Below are 23,822 nucleotides of genomic sequence, written 5' to 3'. Positions count from 1 at the left end.
TTTTATGAGCTCTACGTTGTCCCACTTTAAACATTATGGGAATGGCATGATAAAGGTATCAATGTATTCTGCAGGCGTGGTGCACTGTTTGGCCAGCATTGGGAATGTGAATATCCCATCGGGTTTTCACCAACATAGGAGGAGCACCATATTTGGCAAGACATCAACACCATTGTCATTTTCAAGGCGGTAATTTGTGGTGTGCAGTCTAATACGATACCACCACAATGTTTAACCTGAAAACATATTATAGAAATGAGTCAACAAACTACTGAAACAGTCTGACACTTTTGGCAAGGTAGCAGTATTTATTGAGCTGTTGCATTGTATTGCATTATATGGTACAAATTGAGGTATTTTTCTGGCCACTCATTGTCTTTAGACTTTGAATAAACACGAATATGATTCCCTGTAAGTCCATAATCATACAGCTACTGCCTGCATTGTTTTATAAAATCAGGGTGTGAATATCTTTCTGTGTTCATTTCAAAACAGCTATGAAACCTGTTCAAAAACTTACAGCTAGTATTTCTACTACACCGACATGACCTTGCTGTTTCAATCAGAAAATCAAATAGCACTTCCGTTCCACTATCATAACTGTGAGTAAAATCTGCCCAGATTTCAAATATACTCACATATTTTATGCTCAAGTCACGGTCAACGTACTTGACAAACGTCCAAAGCAAATACACATGTCACGCTTCTGCCTCAGCAAATATGTGCAGACCTCCACACACCATACATACATACATACATACATACGTTGTTTAATATAGACAGTCAAGAAAATACATACACACGTTCATACTGCATTGTGTAATACTCTGATAAAGCAAATCATTCCCACGGTGCAACACACAGGCTTACTCTCCAAGGAGCTGACAGTGGAAACAAATAAATAAACAGGAAGTGCAATCACATGGCTCACATCTACCCATCAGAACAGTACAGGAACAGAGCAACACACAGTATCGAGTCATTTGCGTCTTAGACGTACCTGCAGGTATGTTAAAGATGAAGGGATGTTTTAGTGAAGACAGATTTCTTACATCTTCTTATAACTACACCTGCCAACTCAGAAACAACACTGCAGCTACTGTTGTCAGTGATAAACCTTTACAGCACATGACTTAGTACACGTTACTCTCATATATTCAAAAATCAAACAGTTTGGAATCCTCCACCAGCTTATAACATGCTTTCACAGCCCCCCAAATCACATATCAGCAGCCCAAGGACACTTCTGTACCTGCCTGACTCTGGACTAACTGCATCTGGAGTCCTGCAGTACCCTGGTTTATCTACATGATGAGTTCATGGGAGGTGACACAAGAACATGAAATCGTTTCAGATGCCTGTGTTGTGGAGATCAGGCAGCCATGAATGATCTAGGGATGCAATGATCATAGATTTTGATACGATTATAGTCTGGGGAAAAAATGATTTCAAAATTATTGTGCATTAATTTATTTCACAATACAGATGGATAAAATCACATGAGCATGCTTTGTTTCCAAGAAATAGCATAGCAACAGGATGTAACACTGGTCACATTGAGGCCCTTGAGGTGATTACGTTGAGCATTAATTTATAGATGGTGTGATACTTGGTGTATACTCCTTTTCCTGTTTTGTTGCTGTTGCTTTACATTGCAATGAAAACTCAACTCTTAACTCACCACTACTTCATTGATTGCAAGTGACATGTTTATATTTAATTCCCTGCCAACTCAATGTTCATCAAGTAAATTTGTTGTTTTTTTTAACTTGTTTATTACCTTCATTTGAGCATGTATAGCTGGATGTGATCTCAAAGTTGCAGTAAGTTCCGGGTGCTGGATTCTTTAGTGGTGACTTTTCTTTGGCAAGTTTTACAAATTGGAGATCCGTCTTCTTGAACGACCCCCTAACCATTCTTTATGTATCCAAAATACTCCCACACTGATGACTTAAGGCGGGTTTTTTTTGTGTGGATAGAACGCTTCAATTTTGGGTCCCTCAGCCACTGCCTGAACACTTCTCGTCTCCTTTAGATAATGTAGCCCTGCTCAAACACAAATGAGGGGAGTCACTCTTGTGACAGCATGTGTAAGTTTACATAACTGAACTTGTTGCAGCACGGCATTTTAAGCTGGTGCACCAGGTTTGTTTTGGTTCTGCGGCGGACCTTCCGCCTGCAGTCTGCCGGTTGCACCTACGGACATTTTTTTTTTGACACGACTGTCTAGTTTAGTTTAATTTTCCTCACAGCACAACCGTTGTAGAAAAATAACGTACCATAATATGTCCCTTTTTTGAGAGTGAGAACAGAAACACTCGGTGTAGCTCAGCCTTTATGGTTACAAAACCATGACATTTGAAAGCGCGGTTAATAGTGTGATCAGTTAATCACTGAATCCCTGGATCGATCAAGTGGTGAAAACACTGAGTACTGTTTATTAATTTAGCTCACCAACTTCATAATCGATGCATTCCTAATTAACAGTCAAAGTTGGTTATGGTGAAACAATTGGTTGTTTATAGTTGATAATAATTTGCCTTTGTGTTTGTGTGTGTGTGTATAAGTGTGGGTGTGTGTGTGTTAACATTGCATGACTTGGCTAAAGGGAACAGAGTGTGTCAGCAGGTTCTGAGAAGAGGAACATAAAGTCTAAAGAACAATAAAACAAAACATGACGATCTGAGTTTTGTCATGTGGATTACTGGAGTCAGATCAGAGGACATGAGTTCTTTTGTTGCAACTCTTATCAACACAAGTTAAATGACTTAATACTCTCACAAGCATAATCGTCTACCATGCCAACAGCTCTGTGAGGCTGTACTTGGGCACAGCAGTGCAAACATGCTTGTAATGGCAATGCTAGCATATTGATGTTTAGAAGATATAAAGTTTACCATGCTCAGCATCTTAGCTTAGTGTGTTAGCATGTTAATATTTAGTAATTACCAGTAAACAAAGTACAGCTGAGGATGACGGTAATGTCATTAGTTTTGCAGGTATAAATCAAAGTATTGGACAACATGAAAATTTGACCTGATCATGACGCTGGATGAAAGGTCAAGAGATCACAGTTATTACAATTCATCCTCTGGGGACCATGACAGTGTGTACCAAATTTCCTAGCAATCCACTCAATGGTTGTCGAGATATTTACATAAAAATCCAAAATGCCAACCTGGTGCTATAGGAAAAGTCAGGGGATCACCAAAGTCTTTAGAACATGTCCTTTGGTGACCTTGAATATCTGTAGCAAATTCAATGGCAATCCATCCAGTATCCAGTATTGAGAGTCTGGACCAAAGTGGTGGACAAAGAGAGTGACTCACGACTTTCTATCCCTAGAACCACTAGCATGGCTAAAAATTAAAAGTGTAAGCAGAACATAAAAAGAGGGGCTATAGCAATGTTACATACCCAAAATAATTAAAAGAGACAGCAGCAATGAAACACTTAGGCTGAAGTCAGATACACTCAAAATGATCATCTATTGATCATTTAATTTAATGAAGTTATTTACCCTGACACAAGACATTCAAAGGAGGTGGTTTCTGCTATTAAATCACTCTTTGTAGCTTGAGGGAATTTTGTTTTCATTTTCTAGCACTATAGAAGTTTGAAGTTTTAAATGGGGCTAAATTTTAACCTGTGATAACACACTTTAAGATAACGCACGCACGCACACACACACACACACACACACACACACACACACACACACACACACACACACACACACACACACACACACACAGAGTCCTGAAAGCCATAAAGGTGAATGCATCCACCTTTGAAGGTATCACATGGCCTGCTGCCAGAGACAGTCTCTCTATACATACATACATACACACACACACACACACACACACACACACACACACACTGTAAATTATTAGGTGTTAAATATTATTTAGCCATAGCTTACTTATAGTTTGTAGTGGAGCATGGAAAGGTGAGTGACTGAAAAGAAACACAGCTCATTAGGGACATAACCCACAGTACTGCGGGTACACGGTGTTCCTCAGCCTGTTCATCCACTGGGATTAGAGCCTGACCGATATAACGGTCAACTGATATTATCAGCCGATATTGGCCTATCACAGATACATCGATATCAGCGTATATGTTGTCCAATATGCACCAATATTTGTTTTTATTTTTTCTATAGGTTCTATAGGCGGCATTTTATGTATATTTGATCCTTTTTCTTAATTAAAATTTAACATATACATACATGTTTATTGTTCTGTGTTTTTTATTTATAGTAATTTATAATGATTAAATTCCCAGTGTTTCCGTGCACTGATATAATTTTATACAATAAAGTTTATTCTTAAACTGTAAAATATCATGCCTCCATTACATAGGAGGCATGAGAGATCACTGAAAAAAAATGTGCATTTATTGATATCAGAGTTTTTCTTTTTACTCCCTAATATCGTTATAGGCCCCAAAGATCCAGTATTGGTCAGGCCCTAACCAGGGCACCTAAGTTTTGTTGTACTCCGCAGCTGACCAGAAACAACCAACCAATTTATAGTTATGACTACATCTTTGAACAAAATAAAAGGCAGTTTTTTGGCAGAAAAACATTATGCTGTTTGGTTTAGGTGAACATAGATTGAATATTGACAGTTTGACTGAAAATAAGGAAAAGCATTATAGGTCCCCTTTAACTACTATTTAATCTGGTAGATTGACAAAGATCACAGTTGATTATAATTCATTGTGTTCTACAACTGGGGTGGTCACTAGAAACTTGTCATGCTGCCAGTACCAGAGGTCAATAACCTGTCTTAAAATATGTCAACGGTTGATAGAGTTTTATTGGTGTGCAACCATATATCTGTAAAAAGAAAACCACATTGCCCTCATAGGTGAAATACTTCTGAAACCACATTTCCTCTAACTGCAGAAACTGTAAAACAAAACACTGGTTGACCCATTTGGTGTCAGTGTTTGTACATCAGAGGAGCTGTATGCACGAACCTCCACCACATTTGTTTGACTTGAGTTTCTATTCATTCATTCTTCCTGCATGATAAGTAGGGCTGCCTGTGGTCAACCAAATATGTCAGTATATCTATACCAACATTTTTCTACTGAGCACGCCCAGGTTAACTTTTTCCTGATAAGCAAGACTTCAATATGGTTGAAAAATTCAAGAGAAGAGTCAAACAGACAAGGACAGCAACAACACCACAAACACGCCTTGTTATCTGCCCTTCTGTTCCTGAGTGATGGTGTTGAATAATGGCCAGAAAAACTGCAGAACATTATGATGTCACAGTGAAGTTGACCTTTGACCTTTTGAACATAAAATCTCATCACTTCATCATTTTATCTTATTAAGACATTTGTGTGAAAGTGTGTCATAATCAGCATATGAATTCTTGAGTTATGGCCAAAAACGTGTTTTGTGAGATAACAGTGGCCTTGAGCTTATACCACCGAATTCTAATCAGTTCATCCTTGAGTCCAAGTGATCGTTTGTGCCAGGTGTAATGAAATTCCCTCTAGGTGTTCATGAGATATCATGTACACAAGAATGGGATGAACAAATGGACAACCAGAAACCATAACGCCTCCAGCCACAGCAGTCACCTGCACGGAGGCATAAATATGACAGTCAAGTTCATTTGACACCTCTCTCTCAGAGCAGGATGGAGTATTTATTATGTACATTTTGAAGTCATTGATATTCATGTTAAATCTACTGTGATTTCCATTATGTTTGCTTAAATTCAGCACTGTGTACTGTGATTATACTGGAAACTTATATTTATCCTCATACTGCTACTGCAGTTGTAACTCAGGTAGAGGCTGCTATGGCAACATATCAACTGTTTCCAAGGGATGTGAGGACTTAAGCAACCCCCCACACTCCTTTCCTCTCTGACTCCAACTGCTATCCATCTCACCGTCTCTATCTGACCCTTTTTCTTTCAGTCGAACCTTCACACTGCTATCAGCTCTGTCTCAGTCACATGTTGCGTGTGACACATTTTCTACATTACTCCCTAAATGCAAAGCCAGAAAGCTAAAGAAGTAATGAATGGCGAATTGGAAGTTGTTAAGCAAACACTGAAAGCAGGAGGAGGGAGTTCAGTATCTCATTGTTGGCGTGTGTATACTCTTAAGTCCTGAGCTGAGACAATAGATGTATGCCTGTGCTGTTGACATTTCTTTCACCCGTTGGCCCATTGTCATGTCAAGAATTACACCTATTGACTGCATTGTACTGAAGAGGAACACTTAAGACCTTCCATTATACTGCTTTGGCTTATACTAAAACCATTCTACAAGCTAACACATCATTCATCCATAATATACATCATAAACCTGCAAACATCCTTTTTGTTGTCTTTTTGAAAATCTCAATTACATCACACATAGAGCTGTTGCAATAACTGCAATATTGCAATACCGCACTATACACAAGCCAACTGTGGGGAATGGCAAGCAACTGCCACGAGCCACTTTTTTTCAAGAGGCTAAGCCTTTCTTGTTTGACAATTCAAAGCGTGTGTATTGAACATTTAGTGGCTCCCCTGGTCCGGTCTGGCAGCTCCGGAGGATCCTGCCCGCCACGCACAGCAACTTGCACACTGAGTTTTCTCTTATGGGGCTCCACAGAGCCTCACGTAGCCTCCAGCAGCTAGCATGCAGGTTAACAAGCTAACCTGGCGCCAAGCCCTCATCACCAAGCCAGACTCAGGATGAACTGACCGGGGGTCGGTGCTGTGGTAGTTAGAAACAACCCTGTATAAATATTATGTTTAAACTCTCCTGGGTCACCGTGCGGCTGAGCAGGTTGCCATTTAACCTGCGAGGTAAAATAGTTTTCCACCAATCGTACAATCTAAATGCGCGTCCTGGTTTAAGGGGACTCAGCTGTAGGCCACCGTTTCCTGCCACAACACAAGTGTTTTCCGTGTTTGTCAGGAAGTGCTGCTCCATTCAGCCAACACATAATCAGACTAACATACCTTGACTTTTCACAAAAAAAAAAAAAAAAAAAAAAATGATACTGCATAGACCGCATAACATGCTGTTGAGCTACCCTCAATCACCACAGGGGAAATTCTCTGTGGTGACTGAGGGTGGCTCAACGGCACGTTATACGCCACGCTTTCTTCTTTGAATTTGTTGCTTAGGTAGATTATTGACTTAAAACATCAGCTTCCCCTCATATCACACTGCTTAAGAGTCAGGTTATCACATTTTTGAATCTTGTCCCTATAACACATTAATCCACGTATCACGTTGAATGGAAACACTTTAAATCGAGAAGACGATTCCACGACGCCTTGTTAAAAGAGGGCGGGTTGATGAACAGTCTTATTTTACTGGAGGAGAACAAGGTCAAGGAGAGAGACATAAGGAGTGGGGGGAAAACAGAAACCACACTGGGTTGCTCTGTCACAGGAGGAGGAGTAGAAATATAAAAGAATGGGAGACAAAAAACAAAGGAGATGGTTAGGGTAGGGTGGCGATGTGGCCTGGTACCATCACAACACAGAAACCCTAGTCAGGCTCCGTGGGGAGAGGAGGAGGAGGAGGAGGAGGAGGAGGAGGAGGGAGGAGGATGTGAGTGGAGGAATTTAATGAATGGGGTGAAGATGAATAAAAACAGATTTGAGGGCAGCAGGGCACTGAGTTTGGTTGCAAAGAATGTCACTGTAATCAGTATAATTATTACTGCTTATCTAAATATATTAGATAAGCAGGATGGACATCACAGTGTGCCGATACAATTTATTACTTTTCTTGTCTCACAAGGCTTTAAAATAAAACCAACAACCAATAAACATTTTCATGAGGCCAGTGCACATAACAATGAGGCCATTATCATGACTGAAACTGAAACTTATTATTATCCAGAACATTAATTTATCTGACTTACTATGTCGATTTACAACCCTGATAATCACAGCCTACACTGTAAATCCATCTACTCCCTGACATGTAGATTTGTTGATTTTGCACTTTGAGGTGAAATAAAAATAACTTCATAATTCAATTTTATTCCGCCAGCAAAACTGTTTAACTCTCTCTTCTGGATGTGTGTGTTTCATTGCTACATTTTATGACTGTATGTTTTATGACTGGTGATAGTGAGAGTGTTGCAACTAAAAGGTGGAGGTACTGTATGTAGGGCAGAGGTTGAGTTGCTGTTGTCCTCTGGGCAGCCACTATGCAGGGCTGTGTAAGCACACCTGGTCATGGTTTGGGGAGTCAAGATTTTATGATGGAAGGATGAAGACTGTGGCGTATGCAGCACTCTGAAGTAGAAGTCTTCACGGGTCCAAAATGTTGGACAAAACCTATCCGAACCCAATGTGCAGCAGCCGTGTGATGTGCTATCAATTAATTTGATCAATTAACAAGCAGCCGCAGTGGGAAAAAGCAGCAGTATTATAATAATAATGCTCTGAGAATGAATGTTAAGTCATAGAAACAAAAATCATTTGTTTATATGCTTCAAACACTGATAACATGTAATATATTAACTAAAAATCCCATTCCACCTCCTGTACCAACAATATAACCTTCTGTAGCAAACTGGATGACAAAAAGACAACCTATTTTTATTTTATTTAATATAAATGAATAATAAATGTAATATCTGAATCAAAAGCCAAAGTTAATTTAACAGCATAAATCTTGTAGACAACTGATTTTCCTAAAATAACTTTGACTTCATCTACCTCGTCAGAACCTTTTTCTCATCTTTGTCGACTGTTTGCATAAAACAGGAGCAAACAGCTGATGTTCCAGCTGGTTTTACTTCCTTGTTTTCCTTTTCCTTTATCTCGTTCCTCACATCAATTGGCTTCACAGTTTACATTTCTTCTCTCACTCAAAACGCAACGTTTTCTCCTGCCGTGACTGTGACGTATCACATGATCAGAGCTGATCCCGCGTACAGTCGGGTCTGTTCGGGTCCACTCGAGTATCGGACACATTGACATACAGACCTGAGACCCGTGGTGGTAAAAGGAGACGGGACCCGATTAGAATGAGTAGAATTTAGACTTGGTCTGACTCGGGTCCCAGGTTGGGTCTCGGTTCCTCAGAACTAAGTGGACGTGTGGAGACCTCTACTCTGAAGTGAGCCAGTTGCTTTACTCTTTAAAATGAAAAACATATTCTCATTAATCATTAAAGTATCCAACACAGACTTCACATTCACCACATCAATAGTGGTTTTGGCTCAGTTACCAAAATCATTCTAAGCTTACATCACCCATCTAACATTTCCCTTAAATTGTTGCCAGCTATGTGCCAAAACCTGCATTTCTGGTTAATCACCACTGTTCAGTAACTTGACTCTTTGTGGTCTTTTCTACAATAATAAACTCTGCACACAGTGTAGTTAGATGCAGCACAGTTGAGGACCCCCCCCCCCCACTACTGGATTTTTTAGTAAATAAATAAGAGCAAGCACACAACAGATAAAAGGAAGCCGCTCTACAGGTGACCTCAGTGGTAGCAAAAGCTTTCATAACCTCTCATGTCTCCGGTTACAAAGCAGAGGACCAGTCAGTCAGTCAGTCAGTCAGTCAGTCACCTGGAGAAACGGCCTATCACTACGCTGCTGTACGACTGATGTGACGGCTTTGTAAAAACGACACAGGCAACACCCAGAGATCTGTGTGCAGCAAATATTTCTTATTTATTCACTCAGGCTTTGTCCTTTAATCATTCGGGGTCGAGTACGATCAGGAGGTGGCTCCTGGCTTCAGTTTCACTTGTTTCAAGTTTCTAATTTGCCGCTCTTGTTTCATGTCAGGCAGGTCTGAGCACGGTGTGACGAATAATATCCATGTATCTACAGTAACATGAATTGACAGAGAGTGTGTTTTGTTTTGTGATGAGATAGTTGGTGATATCTGATGATCCACTACACAACCTTCATGGATGTAATAAAAAATTATAATAAAAACTGGCTACCTGACTTATTCTCCTGAGAATAACATTATTAAATTATACCTGCCCTGAACTGGGTGCTTTGACAAATATGTATGCGTGTTTGTGTGTGTGTGTGTGTGTGTGTGTGTTTGTATGAGCAGTAGGATGCATGTAGAAACAGCAGGGTTAAAGTTCAGTGACACAGTGGGGAGTTCAATGACACAGAAAAGGCCAGGAGCTCTGAATTCTGTCCCCACTCACACACACACACACACCTGCGGTGCATCGATCGGACCTACACTTTACAGAGAAGCAATGAGAAAACTGTTTATTTAACCATCCGACAGTAGTGACTGACCCGAGTCTGTTGACCTTTATGTTTCACACATTATCAAATGCTTTGAAAAAACATCACTGAGCACATTAAGACTTCATAATGTCATCTTTCTAACAACGACGTGTTCAAATCTGAAGCTTCGGAGTACAACTTGTAACCAGTCTCTCCTCTTGTCGGTCTTATCAACTCTCACTAAAACACTGATGGCGGTGGTGACAGCCAAATACACTGGCGACAAGTATTCAAATGTACAGCATCTCATTAAGCAGGATGTGTGTGTGTGTGTGTGTGTGTGTGTGTTTCGATTTGTTACTCAATCATAAGTGACTGCTTTTCTTTGCTATTCAGATTTGACAATGATGACATCAGTGTCAGCAGGGAAGATAACATGACCGTGTGGGAGGGTTGAATGCTCTCACGGTCTCCCACTGAGCTAGATGAGGGAGAGATAGCCGCACACACACACACACACACACACACACACACACACAATCATGTCTTTACCAATTTGTCATCTCATTACATAAATCATTTCACTCCTCCCCAATAAGCCAAACACACAGCTGGATGAAATATGACCGCTGTGAGGTGTGTGTGTGTGTGTGTGTGTGTGTGCCGATCAGTTTGCGGCTAAGAGAGAGGAAATGCATTCTTTCAATGTTTGCGCTGATCATCACATGGATAACAGTCACAGGTTCTGCTATCAGGTGCGATCATGTATCCCCTGTAGTTTTAACAGAGCCTCAAAAGCACACCTATTGTGATCGGTCGGTGCGGGCTGCTTGTGTGTTGTATCCTACATGTTTCCGATGCCGGTAGAGTGTGTTGACAGTGGAGACAGCATGGAGAAAGTGGAAGAGAGGCTCAGTAATGTTCACCTTTTCAGTAAATCAGCGCAGACTTCTCAAAGAAGCTGTCACCCTCTATGACAGAGTGAATAAAATGACGTATTGCTCAGTAATCACCTTCTATTCAGTAGCTAAACAAATCTGATACTTTAGCTCAGCTTCCTGAACAAACTTTCCAGTCATCGCTCTCTCTCACAAATGACAGGATGTAAATATCATTACTTCACGTGTACAATGAATCTGTCACCCAGCCTTAGCCTAATACTGTACAATACATCCATCAAGCCTTAAATCCTGTGCTGAATTCTCTTCGACATCAGAGGAACGCAAGCAGCCAGACCACCTTGACGGAGGAGGGTTGTGTAAGTGGTTTAACAAGGGGGGGGGGGGGGGGGGACAGCAAAATACATGAGGACAGAAAGGTTGGGTGAGGATGACGGCTGTGTGTGTGTGTGTGTGTGTGTGTGTGTGTAATAACAAGATTACTCGTCTCCCTCTAACTAAAATAACCAGTCAAACCTGAATGACCAGGACTCAAGATTCCAACCTCTCTCTCTCTCTCTCTCTCTCTCTACCTGTTGTGTATGTGTGTGTGCGCACAAGAATCAGAGGCTCTGTGTAGCTAGCCAGTTTGTGCAGGAGGTGTCATGTTACTATTGAGCTAAGCGCCATATAACAGCCGCACCGTGCTGCTATGTTCTGTATATATTTTTAAAATTTTTCTTTCATAAATAAAAACTGATGTGAAGCAAAACTGCAATACTGTTAAGACCTTTTTTTTTTTTAAGATTTCAAGACTATCAGGTCTTGATGTAAAGAGACAACTGACAACTCATTGAATTCACTGAACTCTATTGTAGACTCGTAGGACATCGTTACAGCTTGTATCATTTAGGCGCAGCTGTAAATACACATTTTCACATCAGACACAAGTCAGATAGCTAACTTGAACAAATTAAAGATCCTTTGCACTGGCTGATTTTTGGCTGTATGAGATAAAAGGTGACAATCGTTAGAGAAATGTGGTAAAATCTTGGGTGATGTAGGACAACTGTTATTGATTGACAACTTGTCACACATCCACAATTCCAGATTTTGTGATTTGTTCACTACAGAACAGAAATTTGGGACCACACTCTGCTACATCTACAAACCGACCAATCAGAATAGGAAATGAAATGGTGCAGAATCCACTGGCCAATGCGACGTTGTAAGCCTAATTTTTGAATCAAGTTTAAAAAAAGATTTATTGGACCCGTCTCACACATCGTGACATGCAAACTAAACTAAACTAAACTTTCCCTACTAAGTGTTAGCAACAACAGTGACAGCTTTGTGTTTTATTCATACTCACATCAGTCTACAATTGTGGCTGTGTCTAAAATCCACCAGATTGGTGTGTAGTATAATATGACACTGAGTAAGTGGAAATAAGGGAAGGAAGGCTGGCAGGGAATGTACTGAGTAAAAGTCAGTAGATAGTTCCCCTGGCACACACGCACACACACACACACACACACACACACACACACTCTCTGCATCAGCTCGCCAAAATTTAGTAGCTGCAAGTTCTCATCATGCACCACTGCCAGCTCACTCTTTACCTCACACAGAGGTGTTTGACCGGGAGAGCATATGTTATTCCCCAAGAGACAAATATTCATCCAACCAGCTGCCAGGTTGTACTGTATGTAGCTAAAAATTTCATTTCATTCGATATTGATAATTGTTGATAATTTTCAATGACCTATTTTTAATAAAGACCAGGAGAGAAAAGGTTGAATTTAACCACTTTATTTTGACTTTAGCTAATTTGTTTATCAAGACATACAGCTAATAATTTCAATTCTACAATTTCCTCACCGTCTGCACTCATTTTCTCACTCCACGCTGTTTCTGTTGTTGTGTCACATGTCGATGGTGCAACAACACACCTGTTAAAAGATCGGCTGTTTGCGTGTCACTTGTAGCACGCTCCATTATAAAGGGATACTATAGGCTGTTTATGAGCCAAGGACGGAGCACGCTCGGGGTTCGTTCATGCAACCAAACTTTGCATATTTTTAATGTGCTTTCATGGCTGTTTGCATTTAATGCAACTGAGTGAAACTATCAAACATTCTATCGAACAATTTCCTTATTACGACTGATGAAGTGTATATGGCTGGTATCAGGGTTTTCCTTGGAATTTTTTGGAGACAAAGGTGGAAAAGGCTGCGTGCACCTTTAGTGTGTCGTGCAGTTAAGTGAAAAAAATCATGATTTGACAGACAAAAGTGTCCATAGGGATTTAAATTTTGTACCAAGACGGAACAAAAAGATGAAAAATAAAGGTTGTGAAAATGACTGTGTTTATTTTGTAAGCCTGGAACAATATGCTTATCTCTTGATTCAATACTATCAAGATACTTGGGTGCTGATTCGATTCAGAATGTTTGCCAAACCATTGACTGGTGTCCTTATTCAACTGAAATACAATATGAAACATAACTGGCAGATAAGATGAATGGTCCGCAGCCTTTTTATTTTAAAAAGTTAACTGCATTAATTAATTGATTAATTAATTAATTTGAGCCTCTCTGCTGCACCGTAGGCTGCAGGGACAGACATCACTGTCCAACATGCTGAGCGGATGCAGGGTTTTTGAGGTGAAACAGCACCGAGTTATTTTCTTTGCACCAGATTTGGTTTAAGTGGTTTAGTGCTGCAGTGTGTGTTTGTCAGCTGGTCTCATTTGTTAACAGCTGATCACTGCTCTGCTAACATTAGTCTCTGAGTGACGGCGTATAAAGTGTTCACAATATATTTCACTTCGTTTTGCAAAGGTAATTATTTAGTCTTTTATTAAAAAAATGCTTGCAACCGCTGCAGTTTTTAAAGATGAACTACGAGATAAGTCTTGGAACTAACTATAACTGCCTTTTTCATTCCGTCAATATCACATGTAGGAATTTTCAACAAAGGCGGCAGCCAGTGATACAAAGGCGGCTCACCTTTGAGTTAGATAGGCAGGGAAAACTCTGCAGTACATATCACTATTGTTTATCATTCAGGCCCAACTGTATGCAAAATATCCAGCGCAGAGACCCTGACTCAGTCCTCTCTATCTGTAGGCTCCTTCAGGCCGACTGTCTCTCCATCTCCTCCTCCTCCTCCTCCTCCTCCCTCCTCTTCAGGGTGTGTCTGAGAAGCTTGTCATTTTCTCCAAAACCTTCAAACGGCTTGTTTTTCACCAACAACACACCTGTGTGTGTGTGTGCGCGTGTGTGTGTATCTGTTCACCCCTTGGGCTATGAGCCAACCAGTCAAGATGACAAGATGGACAGATACAACGGGAAAGAAAGAGTTCAGTTGGAGGGGACAAATGAAAAAAAGCAGATTAACCTGTTAAGCAACACAGTCCCACTCGTGGACAATTCAGCCTTGGTGGTATTATTTTCAGGATCACTTCTACACATTCTGACCTTTTGGATGTAAAATTTTAAGATTTATCTTTTAAATGAGAATAGGGTTATGACTGTCATCAAAAAGGTTGAAAAACAGTAACCTTCTTGTTTTGGGTACATTATTTTTGGGCTTGTGCACAAAAACGGGGTGTTTGGTAAGAGCAGCCTACTCTAAGCAGACACACACATCTGTCAACCATTAATTAACACTCAACCTATCCTTGAACTGCAGTTTTAACCTAAACACTATTTTGTTCTTTTCCATTTACTTTAATCATCTTTTTTAGCCAAACAGATGCTCCTGTTCAACGATGAAATGGTACAGGAGGCTGTTTAGTTTTCACAAAATGAGTCAGAAATATTGTTTTATGATGCAGAATTTATAAAAAAAAATATCCTGATATTTTGAGATAGTCACCACAAAAATTGAAGGTTTTTGTTGTCCTTTTCTTTATGATCACCAGAAAACATGACTCACAACAGACAAATGAGGATGCACGATGCCACTGGGAGATAATGTGTTAAGAAAACAAAAAAATAAAGTTAGCATCTGACATCTCAGGATTTGTCTCAGTACAAGAGATGAGAGAAAAGAGTGATGGCACCTTCTACACATACGCTCACCTCCATCCCCTCTGACTGTCCGTCCAGTTTCCCTTCACCTCACCCTCTCTCTTTTTTTTCCAGGTGTTACCATGGCGACCTGGGGAGCCACCTGAGGCCTGCACCTGAGCGCTAATTGCCGTGTTGGCAGTCTCTATGGTAGCAAAAGTAAACAATGCGGCGGGTAATGTGTCACCACGGTGATAAACTCAGAGCAGCTCTTCAGAGTTGTAAAAGAGGCAGTTCACCTGGACGGCTTGTTGGGGGGGAAAAACTGATGACACGAACGCCGGAGACACAGAAAGACCTGAACGAAACAGACAAAACATCTGTGCTGTTTATGCGCTTCGATGTGATTGGCTCACCTGTAGTGAAAGTCTATACTGACCTGCAGGGACAAAGTCTTATATAATAACCTAATGTTATTACCCCCCCCCCCCCCCCCCCCGCCACTCACTCCTCAGTCTCTCCCGCTCTTCCTCCCCGCACCCTCTGATGAAAGACAATCAGATCATTGAGCAGAGAAAGATCCATGCAGATGAAAGTCCGCATTCCAGCGCTCCACCAGCCCGACCAGCTCGCCCTCCAGCATTCCATCCACAAAACTTATCAACACCCACCACTACTGTGACCTCTACTGACGCTCCACTCTGTACTCTAATATACTTATTTCTACTTTATTACACATTCCCTATCTGCATCGTGCTCCTCTTGTATGCTACTCCAAACTAGTCTGTTTTATTCTCTTCTATCAGACGGCTCCACTCACTTCCCTTCTCCTCCATCTACTCCTATGTCAACTACTCTCTTCTATACCATCTCCGTTGTTCATTCATTCATCCATACACTCACTCATTAGCCATTCCACTCACTTAACAATACATGTACTATCTTCCTGACGTCACGACCGCGCAGTCACATTCTCTCGCACATCGGGGCATAATAAATAAGACTGCCTCTGTACTTCGCTCTGTTGAATTAGTTTACATTCTAAGTCCATGTAAAGAAAGAGACAGTCAGACAAGTGAGTGAAATACAATGGAAAGAATGTGTCGAGGACAGCGGAGCAGTCGATTTCCTCATCCTCAGGTAGATAGGCCACGCTGCCACGATTCCTTCCAGACAATGCGACAGGAGCAGAGAGCAAACAAAGGTGCAGTTTTGATTGGCACACTGGGGATAAGCAGATCTGTATTTACTCAACCTCACGTACACACACACACACTTTAACATACCATTACACTTGTGCTAGTGGTCAAGGGTACGTTTCTTGGGAGACTGCACACACGTACTTAACGACCATTCTTGCTTCAGATGTTGTACTATAGATTAAAACGTGTGATCTTTTAAGCTTGATCTATAATAACAGGGACTATAAAGTTAGTATATCTCTAATTAAAGTAAAGTTTATCATCAATCTCTCATTTTAGCAGCATTTCAGAGGTGTGGTGCACCTGAGAAATGATGCTGAAACATACACAAAACAGAAATCAGCAGAAATACTGTATAATATTTAATGCACAGCTTTAGGTTGAGCCTCATAAGTGATGGAAAGAATCAAAATGTACAAAGATTTATATTAAAATGTGTACAGTTTACTTAATGACAGACTGTACCAGTTCCTGGTTTCATGTTCATCATGGAAAATCCCTGTCAAGCACTGGTTGAACGGAAGCAATCACCTTCTGTTACAAACCAGTTTAAGTTGTTGACAGTGTAAACAGCACCCCTGTTTGATTGTAAACCTGCTTCCAAACACATGCACACACACACACTAGAAGCTACGGCCTCCTGCAGATCTTGGATTGAGTCTTGGTGGACCCTGCTCTCTGGTATCCAATCAACCCTGCCTCAAGTTATCATCACTGTCTCCAAATGAACATTTAAAGACATACAATATATCAATTGTTGATCATTGGTGGAAAGATTTCTGACTGCTTGAGTGACGTTTTTGGGTCATTTTGGGGGTTGAGATTCTTTTTAGGAGATCAAACGAGGAAATTATAGACACAGAAAAGCCAGTCACTAAAGAATATGTGTATGCTGACCACTTATGCAAAGAAGAGGGATACCATCTCCCCTAATCTCCCCTTTAATCTCCTCCTGTTTGTTCTATGAGTAACCTCAAACAGACAGTTGTTCAAGTCCTATAATGTCTGCTGAGCTTTCTAGATACCATTTGCTTATAGTCTGTTCAAACACTTTGTCCTGTGTGGCAGAGCGCTGGTACAGCAGTCTCCCCTGAGACAGAGAAAAGTGCAGCCTGTATCTCCTTCCGCTTAGCTGGGGTTAACCCTTTGGGTGACAGCGCCTCCCTTAAAGACAGGAACAAGGGTGCTACACCATTGTGGTATATCCTACTCTCAAAGTAGGCCATTTAAAATTGATATGTTGGGGCAATTAAAAGCAATGGATGGAGCTGGGAATCTCAGGATAACACATATTACACTGTATGATACTACGACCATGTGTATGTGATAAATCAATCATTATTTGGTTTTAGAGTGTTGATTGGAGAAACTAGACAACTGAAAACACAACTCAGGCTTTCACTGTTTTCTGATATTCTATGGACTAACCAATTAATCAAGACCATGATCAGCAGATGAAAACACGTACACACACACAGTAACATGTGTTCATGTGGTATCATTAAAATGCTGAACAGACATAAACCAGCAAATAGTTGAACTGACAGAAAGCAGAACAGTTCAGAGAGAAAATGTGAGCAGTAAAAGAAGGAAGCACCTCTGTTTCACAGTATTTATGACATATCATAACAAACCGTATCACAATACTAATGATTAATGATTTTCATGTCCCCCAACAATGACTCAATGACTCAATAGTATAGCTGCAAAAGTTAGTGGATTAATAGATTAGCAGATCTGCAGAAAATGAACTAAAATAGCAACTATTTTGATATTCAAATAATAGTTTTAGTCCTGTTTTAAGAAAAAATGCCCTTTCAGCTTCTAAAATGAGACGATTTAATTCTTTGCTTCGTCATACATAGTAAACTGATTATCTTTTGGTTTTGGACTGTTGGTCACACAAAAAAAGACATTTGAAGACGTCACATTTGACTCTGGGAAATTGTAACGGTCATTTTTCACATTTTATAGACAAAACAATCCATCTCAAAAATAACCCGCAGATGAAGCGATAATGAAACGAATGAACGTTGGTTGCAGCCCTACAGAACAGCTGCTGAGATTTATGTCACAAACCCAGACTGACTGTGTGATAACATTCTCTTTCCCTTTTTCATCTGATAGGCTAAATGATGATCCGATAAGGGAACAACTGAGTTATTATAACTTTCTGTATATTTCATTCTCAAACCAAATAGCAAAAGGAAGAGCAGTTTTATTTCTACAGTATTTAACTTGCAGATTTTACTTTACTACTGTGATGGTTTGTTACACTGGATCATCTTGGAAACTGTTTGGTAATGGACAGGCACTTTTTTGGTTGATTGGATGAACCATCTGCCCATCACCCAATCCAAGCAGCCGGATTCACAAGATCACGTGAGAATCCTAATAGGACACTGATTGGTCCGAACCACCGCTAACTAGAAGCCTGACAGGATGGATTCTGGCATGATTTTGTGATGTCGTGATCTCGCACATCCAGCTGCCTGGCGAGGTAATGATGCAATACAAACACAATTAAAATGCCTTTAAACGTTCACTGTGTGGCTCCGGGTTGGCACATCCTGTCTCTGCACTGGTATTCAGTTGCCTGGTATAAATGGGATTTAAAGCCATCAGGTCAATGATTAAAGAACAAAACACGGGGTCACTCTGACATTAGCGGTTTGACCGAGGTGCCCAGAGGACTGGAGAAAGTGAGAAGAATAACATATGCAGCCATACCTGGAGAACACATTATGCAAGGCCATATTTAATAAACAACTTGAACGTCCTGTGACTCAGAAATCTGTCACATAACCTCCATTGTCACCAGAGGTTCACACCCAGCATCCGCTTATCGCTGAGTTCCTCAGTAAGGCTGCATGTGCATCGATTTAATATCATCATTTATCATTATTCAGCTGCATCATATAGAGACTGTTTGATCACTGTATTTCCTTACTTCAGCTACAAGACGTTCTCCATTCACTGGACTTTTGCAAGACGTATAAGTGCTGAATCATGTCCAAAAGGAAATTAAGAGGAAAACTTGTGATTAACGGGATATGACGAGAGCAGATAAGAAAAACCACTAACGTCTCAAACAGCCTGTGTGAGTATGTGTGAGAATGTTCTGAGTGTGTGCACAGTCAAAACTACTGCTAAACTATGACACACATATTCATATATTCTCCATTCAACCTACACAAGCACACACGTTTAATGAAAAACCGGTGCAGGTCTGAATGCTTGGCCCCTATAGTGAAGGGATCTGGTGGCTCTGTTATGCTTTGGGGGGTATTTTGCTGGCATGGTCCACTTGTCCCCTTAGAGGGAAGGATCACTGCTAATCAATACAAAGTTGTTGTGAGTGATAATGAAACATTTCTATCTCGATGGGAGTGGTCTCTTCCAGGATGCACCGATTCACAGTGCACGAGGGATCACTGAATGGTTCGATGAGTGTGAGTAGAGTCCAGAGAATCAGCGTCAAGGCCGTTGAAGCTGTTCTGGCAGCACGTGGAGGCCCGACACCTTACTGAGACACTTTATATCGTTTTTTCCTTTATGTGTTGTATCTTCAAAAAGTCCAAAAGTCCCGTTATTACAGAAATGACTTATCAGTGACTGAAACGTGAAGCTTAACACAGACTTCAAAGAAGAAGAGAGGATAATAACTTTAGCTGTTGTAATTGTGTAAACTTTGGCTCACAGTGATACACCCGACAAAAGAGCACACACACACACACACACACACACGCACATACACACACTGACACACATCAGAGTGGGCAAGCCATGTAAATGTCAACTCTGTTGGCAAGAGATTTATGCAAACTCTTTCTGTTTCTCCCTCCTCACACTTACAGGGAAACATACGGGGACAGAGAGCTGTAGGTTGGGTGTGGATTCACCCAAATGATGTCAAGTTTCCGGTTTCCCTCAAATTTGCCCCGTTTGTAGTCCTTCTATCCCCAGTGGGACAAGACAAACCAGTTTCTTTCTCTCTCCTTCTCTCTCTCGTACACACACACACACACACACACACACACCTCTTGAATCATTCATTAACACCACTGGTCCCCTCCACCCCCACAGGTCTACCATATCATCTGTACGCCCCTCCCTGTCCTCCTCCTCCTCCTCGTCCTCTCTGAACATACAAGAATTAAGCAAGAACCTCCCTGTTTGTCTCATTCCCGCCCTTATAATCAATACTGTCCATGAGACGAGGGAGAGCAGGGAGTTCTTACCTCTGCCTGCCTCACAGAATTACCCAGTAAAGTCAGGCGAGAGACAATTATACACCTGCTACTGAAAGAACCACAAGTATCAGCTTTCTGCCGCCTCAAAACCGCCAAGCGTTTGGCAAAGTCACTGTGTCTGATATCATATGCAGCCAATAAACACTTCCATACCAGCTTAGCGCCCAAAATGTGTCATGACTGACATGATGTTAGTTCAATGAGGGGTATTTACAGCTCAGAGGGGAACATTTTTCCTCTGGTTTGACTCATTTTGAAGAGGCGTCAATAGAGCTGTTTGACATTTGGCGAGTGGCAGTTTGCCAAATGATGTCTATGTCAAGCGTGACAGAAACAATCAGATCAAATGTCTGTATTTTGGTTTGACTACATAATAATGGAAAAGCACTCTCACAGTCTCACATGGGGCCGCAGCCCTGCCTGGAGGCTACATTATTCCTGCACCTCTGGAGCCTGAAGGAAAGCTTTTCACAGGGCGGGCTTCACCGTTAGGCAACTGCCTGGGGGCCCCAAACAGCTATAGATTATGATGTTTAGATATGAAAAATATTGAATTATGTTATTTCAATTTTTGTACATTGAAATAATGTACAAAAAGCCCTCACTTTTAAAAAAAATGCGACTGTATACTTCTATTTTACAGGAAAACATTATACCACTACATTTACCTGAAAGATAAATGTTACTGTTACACTGCAGATTCAGATTTTACTCACAAAATATAACAAATATGATATAATGCATTACTATTGCTTAAACTCTCCAGCATTATATGAGAATGAAAAGCTCCACCTTGAATAAAAGTTAAGTAAATTTAAGCACATTGTGCTGATAATCTCTTTCACTCTTTTATCAAAGTAAAAATTTGAATGCAGGACTTTACTACCACGTGAGAAAAAAGTTTTGAGCCCTTCTACCACTGCCAATATCAACATTTAGTTGGAGAAAGAATGAAAAGAAAGCAAGACAAAGTTTGCTGCCCCCACATCACTAAATTCGGGCCTGGCTGTTAAAGTGGGAGACTTCACTCTGGGAAGTTTTGTTAACATTTAACACTCAGCAACTACATCCACCATGACGACTCTCCAGTAGAGACATACAGTAGCAACAGGTGTTTCTTCAGGTGTCTGTATGCTGTGAGGGCAGTGATGTAGGACAGGTGTCCCGGGCTTTACCTGTGCCTCGTCGCTGCCGCTGTCTCTGTCCAGCTCCCCGATGTAGTACTGCTCCATCCACCGCCGGGCGTTCTCCGAGTGCCGGTGCGGGGGTCCCTCCATCTCCCGGCTCACGTCTTTGCCCGACCGGCGAAGTATCAGTGCCTCCCCTCCAGGGTGCATCCGTAAGAAGGCGGTCACATCGTAAACCCTGGTCCCCAGCAGCACCCAGCAGGACTCCTTGGTGCAGTGGCGGGCCACTTCCCTCTCCGTGAAGAACCGGGGGGATGTGGACGGAGACATCCTGACAGCGGATATGCAGAGTGTCCACCTGACGGTAAAACGAACACAGGGAGGAAGACAGATAGGAGACCTCCTCTGAGGGCCGTCGACTTGACTACTGGCTGGATGAACGGTTCAACTTCAGGATGACACCCAGTCCGGAGAGGCGGGGTTTTTTGAGTCTTTCAACTGCTCGGAAAAGATGTGACAGACGTTAGTGCAAGTCTCAGCAGCTAATATGTGTTTCAAAATGTGAGCTGTGCTTCACTAGAGGGTTTGCTCTTGTATTATACTTAAGTGTTTGCTGTTTTCTATCACTACCCACCTTAAAGCTGAAGAGAAACGAGTTTTACGTAATATTAGTCATTTTTACCCGATTCCCCCTGAATGCAGCATCGCATCCAGAAACACCTGCTGCTCTATAAGCAGCAAAGATAACTTCACAAGTTTGCTCTGGAGCGCACATTCAGATGATACCTAACAATCCAAATCTGTTCTACAAATACATTAATATCTCATAAGATGATTTGTTCAAATTAAAGTTGATTATGAACATGAACTGAACAGTGACTTATCATGAAGAATATGTCATGTCATCATCACTTCCTGATTAATGAGATAAGGTCGATGCCCACAGGCTACTTTCAGGTATTTAACCACTGACATGAAAGCCAACCAAAGTTAAATGACGGCAAATTGCACAGTGGCGCAAACCTGAAGTTTGGATGGTCTCGCAGTATGTCGACACCTAAATAAATAACAGAAATATGTATGTGTATGACACTTCCTTGATAATGTCGTTGTGAGCCTACTGTCTCCAAAAATGTTTATGTGATTTATTCATTATATATATTAGATTAAGTGTGTATTTGGGTATATTTTCTCCTAAAACGAAGGGCGTGTTTGTTGTTTAGATGTCTTTGTCATCTTTATCTTCACCAAACAGATGAGCATGGTAAACAGCTGCTGCCTTCACATGGTGTCGGGAAAATACCCAATGCCACATGTGAACCGAAAATTAGACCGGTAACAAATGGTCAAATTAAATACTAATGAGAAAGTGCGAATTTTCTGTTATATCTAAGTTGTCGAGTTGTTATTCTCAGGATACGGATAGCATGGAAGTTTTGTTAGCAGCTGGTGAAAATGATGTAACCTAGACTAGGTTGAGTAAACAGCTAAAAAGTATCCATTTGATCTAAATACCTATTGTATTTAAAGCGTGCTGTTGGAAAACTTTCTAAGAAAATGCTGTTTTTGTTATTTGTGCCAAGCAACATTTCCTTTGCGCAACCAGTTGAATTTACGACTTTATATGACATGGTTGCAAGAGATACAAGCAGTACTGGAAGGCAGCATGACACCCAGCACTTGTCCAAGAGCGCCGTCCTGCGTGTTTTGATGAACATGCGCTCTACTAACCTGTCAAGGGCAAGGTAATGTGAATATTAGGCTAATTATAATTAGACAAAATTAAATCCAGCATTCAATACTAACATAAAAAAGATAAGGTTTGGCTGTTACTCTAAGACATGTAGCGGTGGCTCCATGCAGATCTTTTTTAAATTTTTAGTTTTTAAAAAAGTACTTTTTAATTTTTTCCAAGAGTGATGACAGTAAGGTTGTGAGTCCAAGTCTGTGACCAGATAAAGTCTGACTGTATCGAAAAGGCCTTGTTCTAAATTAAAATAAAATGCAGTTAAGATATCTACTGAAGACACCCTGGACTAAAATTAGGCATTCATGACAGACTTTGGCTATTTCATCTCTAATGTCAGAGTCCACTGACCCGAAGCTAAGCTGGAGAATACACTCAAGCAGTCATTGAATGGT

The 23,822-nt window shown here is 40.9% G+C and overlaps 1 protein-coding gene across 1 annotated transcript in view; it reads right to left on the bottom strand.

The window, feature by feature from the left end:
- LOC122986339 (fatty acid 2-hydroxylase-like) overlaps positions 1–23,155 on the bottom strand; it is a 33,859-nt gene extending 10,704 nt beyond the window's left edge. Inside the window, exon 1 of the mRNA XM_044357556.1 lies at positions 21,729–23,155. Coding sequence (XP_044213491.1) covers positions 21,729–22,010 — 282 coding nt within the window. The 5' untranslated portion in view covers positions 22,011–23,155. The remainder of the gene's footprint in view (positions 1–21,728) is intronic.
- Between the last annotated feature and the right edge of the window lie 667 nt (positions 23,156–23,822).

This window comes from Thunnus albacares, chromosome 7 (assembly GCF_914725855.1).
Source record: "Thunnus albacares chromosome 7, fThuAlb1.1, whole genome shotgun sequence".
Taxonomy (NCBI): Eukaryota; Metazoa; Chordata; class Actinopteri; order Scombriformes; family Scombridae; genus Thunnus; species Thunnus albacares.
This window is presented reverse-complemented; position numbering and strand designations above follow the sequence as displayed.